At 39.5% G+C, this 11,317-nt stretch overlaps 1 protein-coding gene across 4 annotated transcripts in view; it reads right to left on the reverse strand.

The window, feature by feature from the left end:
- Positions 1-1,427: 1,427 nt before the first annotated feature.
- Positions 1,428-11,317, reverse strand: part of spata6l (spermatogenesis associated 6-like) — a 77,879-nt gene continuing 67,989 nt past the window's right edge. For all 4 annotated transcript variants that reach the window (XM_043718781.1, XM_043718754.1, XM_043718772.1 and 1 more), the window contains 2 exons: positions 9,847-9,923; positions 1,428-3,871 (listed from right to left, as the gene is read on the reverse strand). In XM_043718781.1, the coding sequence (XP_043574716.1) occupies positions 9,888-9,923 (36 nt within the window). In that variant the 3' untranslated portion in view covers positions 1,428-3,871; positions 9,847-9,887. The remainder of the gene's footprint in view (positions 3,872-9,846; positions 9,924-11,317) is intronic.

Here is an 11,317-nt window from a genome sequence, read left to right on the forward strand (position 1 = left end):
GTCCGAGACCAGAGGCCGGAGCGAGGAGGTGAGTCCTAAATCAGAGTCTACAGCGAGGAGATTAATATCTCATGTTTAGGTCTGCCTGCTGCTGCCAATGGCATGCCATCCTGCACTTTCAATTGGACTAGGGTTGATCCCCTGGCTTGATGGTAATAGTTGAGTGGGGAATGTGCTGGGGAGGGGAAATTGCAGGTTGTGCTGGAATACAGTTCTGCTGTTGCTGCTGGCCCACAGTGCTTCATGGATATCCTGTCTTGAGTTGCTATATCTGTTCAAAATCTGTCCCATTTAGCATGATGATAGTGCCACACAACACGATGAACGGTTTTCTCAACGAGAAGGTGGGACTTTATCTCCAGGAGGACTCTGCAGTAATCACTTTTATTGATATTATCAAGGGCAGATGCATCTGCAGCCGGTAGATTGGTAGGGATAAGATCAAGTATGCTTTTTCCTCGAGATGATTCCCTTATCATCTGCTGCAGACCCAGTCTAGCAGCTATGTCCTTTAGATTCCGACTAACCCGATCAGTGGTACTGCTACTGAGCCATTTTTGATAAGGGACATGAAATCCTCAAGCTAGAATACATTTTCCATCCTTGCCACCTCCAGTCCTTCCTTCATGTATGGTTCAACATGGAGGAGTACTGATTCATCAGCCAAGGGAGGATGGTAGGTAGTCGTCACCATGAGGTTGGAATCAATGAGTTGAATGGCCTCTTTCTTCACTGTCAGGATTCTATGATTCTATAATTTTGGGTTACAGAGTGGGATGCTCTTCGGGCGGTTGGTGCAGACTGTAGGGAGCCTATTCTGTGATTCTAGCTTTCCTTGCCCGTGTTTAACTGAGACTTCATAGGACTCGGAGTCAATGTTGAGGAATTCCAGTGCAACTCCCTCCTGACTGTATAGCATTGTGCTGATCCACTCTGCTGGGTCTGTCCTGCCAGTGGCACAAGATATATTCAAGGATGACTATTGTGTCTGTCAGGTTTGACTCTGAGTGTGACTATGTCAGGCTGTTGCTTGACTAGTCAGTGAGACAGCTCTTCCAGTTTTGGCAGTAATCCCCAGACTTTAGTAAGGAGGACTTTGCAGGATCAACAGGGCTGTTTTTGCTGTTGTCTGTTCCAGTACCTCGGCTGATGTAGTCTGCCTGATTTCATGTTTTTGTTGAGACTTTGTATCAATTGCTACAACTGAGGCCATTTCAGTGGGCAATTGAGAATCAACCACACTGCCGTGGGTGTGGAGTCACATGTAAGTCAGACCAGGTGAGGATAGCAGATTTCCATTCTTCCTTTCACATTGGTGAGCCAGATGTGTTTTTCTGACAATCAACAATAGTTTCGTCAGGAGATTCATAATTTCAGAGATTTTTTTTATTGAATTCAAATTTCACCATCTCCTGTGGTGGGATTTGGAGCCAGGTCCCCAGAACATTTAGCTGTGTTTCTGGATTATCAGTCTAGTGATAACACCTCTGGGGGTGTATAAGAAATTGTTGATCTTCGATACTTTGAGAAGTTGCAGAAATATAATGGGAAAGATAAAAATATAGATCTTTATTTATAAGGAACACAATTGTTAGCAGAATCAACAAATATTAAAATCAAAGAAAGTAAAATCCTAAACTGGTATTTGCCTATACCAAATAGCCAAGTTTAGCAAAAGACTCTTTGTTGTCCTACAGGATGCAGAGGCTGTTGCTTTGATTTATTGGTTGGTGGCTAGTCTGCACATGGGTACCACAGTCTGCTGACCTACAGCAATCTTTCTTCAGCTTGTACAGTATACTTTAATTGAGGTCCTTTTTAGAATAAATGTACCTTTTAAATTAAAGTTTATCCCACACATCTGGCAAAAAATGGGCAAAGGACAATTAAAATTCCGAGGGAGTGGCTCACTTGCATCACACTGGAGTCTGGCCAATGGTGATTCTAAATTCCAAGGAGTAAGGGTATGTACTAGAAGCTAGTAAATTCCAATTTCAAGACTCAGGTCAGGTGTTAACGTCATTACCCGTGCCCTGACTGCACATTCTTTTAAACCGGAGGTCTGAGTCAGGCAACATGCTGAGGTAAAACAAACCAGGGCCATGCAAATCTGGGCAAGTGTTAATAATCTATCGATTTCCTTGCATGGTGGGATGACCTGTCCTACAAGGAAAGCACAGGCCTTCCTGGCTCACTAGATACCCCTTCTGAAGCCCACTGACCCACCTGTATCACACAAAGAACTATTCTCCTGGGTTCCAAATGGCCACCTCTGTGCCACTCTGTTTTAACACTCAACCCCATCCAGTCAGTTTCCCAACTAGTTTGGTTAATCAATACTATTCTATTGTGATCTAACTGTTAAAGTGAGCCTTCTTGTTGATTTTTCTGAATGGACCAGCCACTAAGAGACCACATTCCTCCCTGGGTGTAAACATCAGCTGCAATTTAAAAATTTTTTTTTTTTAAGAAAGATTACAAAAAGCTAATCATTTTAAGAACTCTGATGCTGTGATTTCTCTTGCACACATTCCAACAAGAGTAAAGAAAGCAAGAACTAAATCAGCACATATAATGGATTACAAAATTTAAGCAGAAAATTATGGTATTATGTACCTTATTAAATTCGTATTATCCAATATCAGAAGTTTTTAAGATATTTTCTCATGAGTTATGTACAAGATCTCAGTTTCACAACAGAAGAATAGCCAACTCAGGTTAATGCCCTGGATAATGGGATGAGCTGGTGTTTGCAACACTACAGTACCATTGGGTCTAAGCACATATCAGGTTCAGATTCTCAGCATGTATCTCTAGTCCATTTTTCTCTGCACCCCTCTGAGGTTGTTCTTGCATTTCGACTTATAACATCAGTACTTAACACAGTGTTTTAGTAATTGCGTTGACTTCTAATTTAGCATGCACTTTCCAACTCTGACACATGGTAACACCTAGAAAATGTAACACCAGTTTCAGCATATGAAAAAATATCAAAGAAATATTTGAATAAACTATTTGGTACTCTACTAATAGCACCTTTTTAAAAAAATGGGTAAAGGGGAAAGAGATGACATCCTTTGATATTACATCCTAACTAAATGAACCTAGCCAGTAATGGATATTTAAAATAATATTGTTTATAAATTTCATAATTTAGCCTTGTGGTACAATACTCATAGCAAAATTAGGACCGAGATAACAGAAATTGGATAGTCAGCTTTTCAGCTTACTGCAGATGTTATAAATTACTTCAGGACCAAGAAAGAGATATTCTTAGCTATTGATACTGATAGGAATTAAATGAGCTACCCATACCATTCCTATCTGACAGACTATAAATAAGCATGGAATGCATGCCCTTGTGTTAAGGAGAACTGCCGAAAAAGAAAAGCTATGCATTAAACCAAGCACATTAAATCAGCAAATCATTTAGTTGGAAACGACTTTGTATTGAGTGGCCCCTTAAACAGTGCTGAGCTGACAATCTACTGCTAGTTTCGTCTATTGTCTTATATTAATTGACATTAATCAGTAACTGGGCCTTTCGAGGACATGAAACAATTTTCTTCCGTGTTGCTGCATCATTAAATTGCATTTCCAAAAGCTGCACATTGCTTCATTTGTAAGTAATTAATTGCAGCACAGCAAAATTCTGTTAAAGAATCCATTTCATAAAAAAGCACATTATTCAACTACAATATAGTGCACAAATAAACTGTGATGCTCCTTACATGACAGCACAAGTTATGTCAGAATAATTAAATAGCAGCAGATACGAGAATTACATTACACATTGGTGACAAATTTATTCTTGCTTTATTTGTCCATGTTTTGCTGCACCAGTAGAATTCAGGAAGATCTGTTGCATATACTGTAAAAACAAATTAACAGTAACTTTTAATTTAACTGTTACTATATTAAAATATCAATTTGCTTATCTATTAAATTTGATGCATAAGAACTCAGTAGCAAACAACTTTCTTTAAAATGATTAAGTTAGAATTCTAGAAATATCTGACAAATAGCTGAACTTGTATGAAAAGTGGGAGTTTCTTTCTTGTTAATAAAATGACCAATTTATTGTTTTGCATATGCTGAATTGATATACAATTTCAGTCATACACAGCATTGTCATCAGCATGAAAAGCGTGCAGAGATATCTTAGTTTGATGGCATGATTCACAAACATAGGACATTGCTTTATTTGTCCACAAGATCATTTGTTGTCATCACAATTGTCCCATTTGCAAGGCCGGTAAGTACACTGTCCAAGTTCATGTTGAAAGCAGTTTAAAAAGTACCCAACTCCAATTTAGTCAGCCAAATTCTTTTGAGTGACTGGGGTCAGAAATGACTTGACAATTTTAGTGGCATCTGGTGTCCAGTCTTCACGTCAACAACTTAACAAAGAAAAGGGAATAAGAAGATTGGCAACAGTGGGTGTCCTGAAGCCAACGACTCTGCTAGTGGACAGAAGAAATTAGATTGAATTGGCAGCGTAATTTAGTCAAAGATTATTTACTGATTTTGCTATCACATCTAATTGATGATGTGGAGTAGCTATTTTGCAGAGAATTGGTAATCACGGAAGAAGAATAGAAAGTAATGTGCCTGAGAAGATGCATAGTTACACAGAAATGATTATTCACCAGCTTAGCGTGAAGTTAGCTGCTGAACAGAAGTATAATTTTTGCAAGCAAATAGCAGAGCAGAGGAGAAAATAAGTGCAAAGTGAAGGTTTTCAGCTGCAGGCAAAACTGGCAAGATTGCCCAATAGGTTATTTATAGCATAAACTGCTGACATAAAGCTGTATAATCTCTATCAGACTTGAAGTCAACAGTGATCTGTCTTGAGTTGGCTTTGACTCAGAAACACTATTCTCAAACTAAATAAAGAGACCAGTGTGGAGGGCACAGATTTACCCACGTTGACCAGGAAGGAATCGGTCCTGTAGACCTTACTCAGGCAGTGGAGAGTAAATCTAGCAGAAACTCTACTGCAAATTTGGTGAGAAGCTATGCAATACATGAAAGACCAGTACTTCAAACATTAGCCTTGAATAATTTGTGTGAAGGTCTATGAGTATTTTAAACATAGCTTGGTGCGAGTCAAAATTTGTAATGGATTCAGCATACTTTGGAGAGAAAATTGGATAAATTGTAAATGCATGGCCTCCTTGAAACGAAGCCAAACAAACAACTTTCTTTGTGGGAGATATTTTTATGGGGAAATAAAAGTGGAAAGCAAACTAATGCATAATCTGCCTGGTGATGGTTAAATGCACAGCATTCCTCATCACATGACCAAAGATTTTTTTAAAACGCGATTTCATTCTTTCTCTTTCCATGTCTTTGTTCTTGCATCCTCCACATGCTCTCCCAGTATGGCAACAATTCTAGAATAAATGCAGAATGTCTCCTTATCGAAAGGACACTTTTGTGTAAGTTTGTGTATTTGTTATCTGCGAGAAATGAACAGAACCCCCAAGAGAAATGGCTAAATCCCTGAAAAAAATCCAATCTCTTTCCAAAACATTAGCAACCAAGGACTGACAAAAAAAAGACCTCAGTATTTATGTCAGACGGAAAAAGGAGCAGGTTGAAATGATTTTACTTTCATCCAACATGAACCACAACTTCAGTATGTGTATGGATAAACTGAGAACAACCAAATAGCCAGCATGAAAATAACATGGACAGAAAAACTAATAGTCTAGATTACAGTGGTGCTGGAAAAGCACAGCAGGTGCTCCACTCTAATCCAGCACCACTCTAAGCTAGACTCTGGTTTCCAGCATCTGCAGTCCTTGTTTTTACCTAGAAAAACTAATAGTGAAACTCAAGCGCTAACGAGGACAGCTTGTTTAACCTGAGTTTATATTCTTTAAAGTTTAGAATTTTGAGGAGGGATTATCAAAGTTTTTAAAATGACAAAGGATTTCAACACAGGAGGTAGGGAGAAACTTTTTTTCTGATGGAGAAGCAGAGCAAGATGAATAATCCTATTAGAAGGATGTTGGGAAACTTGAAAGGGTTCAGAAAAGATTTACAAGGATATTGCCAGGATTGGAGGATTTGAGCTATAGAGAGAGGCTGAACAGGCTGGGGCTGTTTTCCCTGGAGCGTCGGAGGCTGAGAGGTGACCTTACAGAGGTTTACAAAATTATGACGGGTGTGGATAGGGTAAATAGGCAAAGCCTTTTCCCTGGGGTCAGGGAGTCCAGAACTAGAGGGCATAGGTTTAGGGTGAGAGGGAGAAGATTAAGAGACCTACGGGGCAACATTTTCACATAGGGGGTGGTACATGCATGGAATGAGCTTCCAGAGGAAGTGGTGGAGGCTGGTACAATTGCATCATTTAACAGGCATTTGGATGGGTATGTGAATAGGAAGGGTTTGGAGGGATATGGGCCAGGTGCTGGCAGGTGGGACTAGATTGGTTTGGGAGATCTGGTCAACATGGTCTGTTTCCATGCTGTACATCTCTATGACTCTATAACTAAAACTCTGCCCAGCAAGATAGATGTGCACTGAGTGGGTGATCATTGTTTGGCTGTGTAGGTGCAGGCTGTGAGTTTGTGATGTGAACTGTGAGGAATTAGCAATGAACTGCAATAATAGCCTCCATTATTTGCTAAACAATTGCTAATGCAATCATGTTGAAATAAAGAAATTATGTGGACATTCTAAGCAGCAAACACTGTCTACCAAGATACAGTCAAGTGTATGAGTTACTTAATAGGCACTGTTATAGAGATCAGAAAGCATTTTGCCACTCTTCTGGTATAAATTAGTACAATGAATATCAATTCCTGGGCTTGACTGTTACTGGTTTGTTAAGGCAACCCATGCTTTTAGTCATTAGTGGCTGCCTGAAATTCAAGATAATCAAATACCCAAAGAAGTTACAAGACCCTTTTGCCATTTAATGTAATCCATTTATTCCATACGTTTTTGCTTTGAGATAGAACGACCTAAACTAATGAGCCCGCCAAGAAACTCTGGAGGTCAATGAAGAAACCTAATACCTTGCCTTAACAAATCTTCCAAAATGTACAACAAGAGAAAGCAGGAGTATCCTTCATGGTTCCACATTACAGTCAGTTCTGCTATAGTGTGGTAGTTCCGTTCTCGTACAATCCCATTTATCAGAAAATTGAGTAACAGCAGCTCCATTTGAACTAACAGGGTTGGAATCGCGTTATAACCAATATACCATGTTTTAAAGGTTCATGCTTTAGAAGCAGTGTCCCCAATTCATCAAATGTGTTATAGCGAATTCACATTAACAAAATGGGTGTTATAGCAGATCGACCTGTGTCACTGTGATTATTCTCCATTCACTATGCTTATAATCTATCACCACAACTCACAAACTATCACTGTATTCTAACAGATGAAAGGCTTAACAGACAATCAATTCTTCAATGTATAATTTCAGTTACATCACACTGCAAATTTTTGTTATAAATTCTGTGTTACGATCGAGCCCTCCACAATCACCTGATGAAGGAGCGTCGCTCCGAAAGCTAGTGTGCTTCTAATTAAATCTGTTGGACTATAACCCGGTGTTGTGTGATTTTTAACTTTGTACACCCCAGTCCAACACCGGCATCTCCGAATCATGACATTTAAACAGGATGTCGGCCAGCATCTAAGCTGGACTATTCCAAATTTTTCATTCCCTCATGAAGAAAATACCTCGGTGACCTGTTCACAGACAGGGGCAAGGGTAGAAATAATGGCCCCACTCTGACCAGAGCCCCAGTTATTGGGTCCTGACGTCACCCCTGTCTTGAGTCCTATCACAGTACACCATTCCCCTTCTGACCATGCAAGATCATTATCACATGGTCCTCCTATCCATTGGTTAAGGTTGTGTGACAGTTGTTACATCTGCATGCTTTACACACAGTCATAAAGATGTACAACATGGAAACAGAGCCTTCGGTCCAACTCATCCAGACTAACCAGATATCCTAAGCTAATCTAGTCCCATTTGCCAGCATTTGGCCTATATCCCTTGAAACCCTTCCTATTTATATATCCATTTTGTAATTGCATCAGCCTCCACCACTTCCTGTGGCAGCTCATACCATACATGCACCATTCTTTGCTGTAAAAAAGCTCCCCCTTAGGACATTTAAATCTTTCCTCCCTCACCCTAAACCTATGCCCATTAGTTCTGGACTCCCCCGCTCCAGGGAAAATATCTTGCCTATTTACCCTATCCATGCCCCTCTTGATTTTATAAACCTCTGTAAGGTCACCCCTCAGCTTCTGACGCTCCAGGGAAAATGGCCCCAGCCTATTCAGGCTCTCCCTATAGCTCAAATCCTCCAACCCTGGCAACATTTCCTGTGTCACAATCCTGTGACACCAATGGAAGGAGAGCAGGAGACTTCCGTTGGAGTTTACAAAAGATATTCACCAAATATAACTAACAGATTATATATCCCATTGCTATTATGAGTGCTTGCACACAAATATTAGCCTTGTTTCCCTACGCTGGAAACATTTCTGTATTACATTGACTGTGAAGCACTTTAAAACTTCTGGGGTTCTGAAAGTTGTCTTATAAATGCATGTTTTTTTTAATCATCAACAATGTTTTGTGATGACAGAGCCAATTATGACAACAGATACCGGATTATCTAATGCACAGCATCAAATGTAGACATTTAACATATAAAAACATCTCAACATTTAACAGAGGCATTAAAACAAATGAATATTGAAGGTAAAGGAGAAACTCTTGTGAAGCATGCCCAAAATCTGAGTAGAAGATACTCTTTAAAGTCCATCTCTTTGAGGAGGAGAGGTTGGTAGAGGAAGGTTTCCAGAGTATGGGACAAAGACAGATGAAGACGTAATCACCAATGGTAGGGTAAAGATAGAAGATGCTGCAGTCAGAAAAAGTTACATTTTTGAAGAGACTTGTATCAGAGCAAATGGTTATAAAGAGTGAATTCCCAATGGTATAGGGAGAATTAAACACAAAGATGAGAATGTTAAATGTGGGGCATTGGGGATTTGACCCAATGCAGGCTTAATGAGTATAAGAATGATGGGCAAGCAGAATTTAGTGTAGGTATCGCCATCAGAATTTGAAACGAGCCAACTTGAAAGCAGAAAGCTAGGGAACTATTAGAATAGCCATTGGAAGGTGACAAAGATGCTTATTGGCATTGGTACTATTATCCTGCATGATTAGCAGTTATTAAATATTCTGATTCAACAACAGTACAAGATCCTTGCGATGAGGTAGAGATTCCTCTCAGGCAACTATTAACTTTTGCATTCCTTTGATAGTTCGCAGTTTTGAAGTAGTGGCAGAGAAAATAGTCACATCCTCAATAAGAAAATAATAAAAACTTTCATTAAAATATCCTATGACTTTTGGGGCATGCAAGTGAACACAAAAATCTATGTTGTGTCCTTGATTTTGTTTTTGAATCTTGTGTGCTAAATGTCGCCACCTCCCGGACAGTTATTTTCTCTTAACTGCTCTTTGAAGAGCACTTCAATTTTGTTTCCCTGTATCTGTATTTTCTGAATCAGCTGCAATATTCTTATTGCGGTCATTGCACTAATTTATTACAGCATTTGTTTTGCTTCGATACTGCAAACATTCCAGCTCTTTCCTGATTGAGTGGCTTAGTTTATTGCTTTTATTAAGATGCTGCAGTATGAAATATGTTGTTAGAGAACGTGAAGACAGCCACAAAACTATGATACCTTAATGCCACGAGCTGGGATATTTGCTTATCAATTTCAATTGTCATTATTACTTTTGCTTTTGTAAATAAATCACACATTAGATTGGAAAAGTTATAAGAAACATACCGGTACTCATTAAAAAAAGTTGCTTTTTCACTTGTGTGGTCCTAGGAGCATGGTGGGCAGGTGAAACTAATATTCCTCTAAAGGGACAAATCAATTGTACAATCATTAGCAAACAGTTCCTTAACAATCCTATTGCTAGATTTCTTGCAATGACTTTGCAAAACCAGCAATAAATTATTTTTCAATATTTCATTATGATCTCATCAATGTGCATATGTATATTGTAAATACTTCCTGCTTTCTCAGGCAAGATCCTATTTGAATTTGGAGTATTTTATGTACTTTTGCTAACAGTACGCCACAACTTGATTAAATAATGGGAGGAATGATTTTTAAATTTGCAGGGTCATGTTGAAATGACTTCATGATTTCATCCCTTTGAATTTCTGCAATCTAACTTCATCCCCTTTATTCTGGACTCTAGATCATTTGGCCGCCACTATATAAAAGCAAATTACTGCGGATGCTGGAATCTGAAACCAAAAGAGAAAATGCTGGAAAATCTCAGCAGGTCTGGCAGCATCTGTAAGGAGAGCAAAGAGCTGACGTTTCGCGTCTAACTGACCCTTTGTCAAAGCTCATTTGGCCACCACTGGTCATCTTGCTTTCAGCTGCACAGAAAGTTCTGAATTTCCTCCAAATACCTCTCTGCTTCTCTTTCCCTTTTTGAAGGCATTCTTTAAAACCTCACACTTTGAAGAAGTTTTTGGTTATCTGACTTCATTAGTAGAATTTATGTGTCCCACCCTGTGAAAAGACTAGCATAAAATTAAGTGTCATGGCAGTGATCCATGTTTGATCTGACCATGCTGGTAACCATCTAACCTTGAGTAAATTGCAGTCTTTAAGTGAAGATCACTAATAGCCACTTGAACCACTACCTGCGTTTATTAGTAGTGGGAGTTATCCATGTTATATGGAAAGGCCACCAGGATTCACCAGTTAACCTTTTTTGTATATGGGGAAGGGGCTATCACTTCTAGCCCCATTACATGGTATTGTACCTTGAACTATTGACATTGGATGTTTGATATCCCCACCTCTTTAACTTGATCCTCCAACCTCCCCTCACTGGGGCATGCTCAGACCTGGCAGAGGTCCTCAACTTACTTTCTCATTCAACACCATTATTAGTAACTGTCGGGGAATGCCTGCAGTCTCAGAATTGGTCACTATACCTATAGAACATAGAACATAGAAGAATACAGTGCAGTACAGGCCCTTTGGCCCTCGATGTTGCGCCGATCCAAGCCCACCTAACCTATACTAACCCACTATCCTCCATATACCTATCCAATGCCCGCTTAAATGCCCATAAAGAGGGAGAGTCCACCACTGCTACTGGCAGGGCATTCCATGAACTTACGACTCGCTGAGTGAAGAACCAACCCATAACTTCAGTCCTTTATCTACCCCCCCTTAATTTAAAGCTATGCCCCCTCGTAATAGCTGACTCCATACGTGGAAAAAG

Source organism: Chiloscyllium plagiosum, chromosome 2, assembly GCF_004010195.1.
Source record: "Chiloscyllium plagiosum isolate BGI_BamShark_2017 chromosome 2, ASM401019v2, whole genome shotgun sequence".
In the NCBI taxonomy this organism is placed as follows: Eukaryota; Metazoa; Chordata; class Chondrichthyes; order Orectolobiformes; family Hemiscylliidae; genus Chiloscyllium; species Chiloscyllium plagiosum.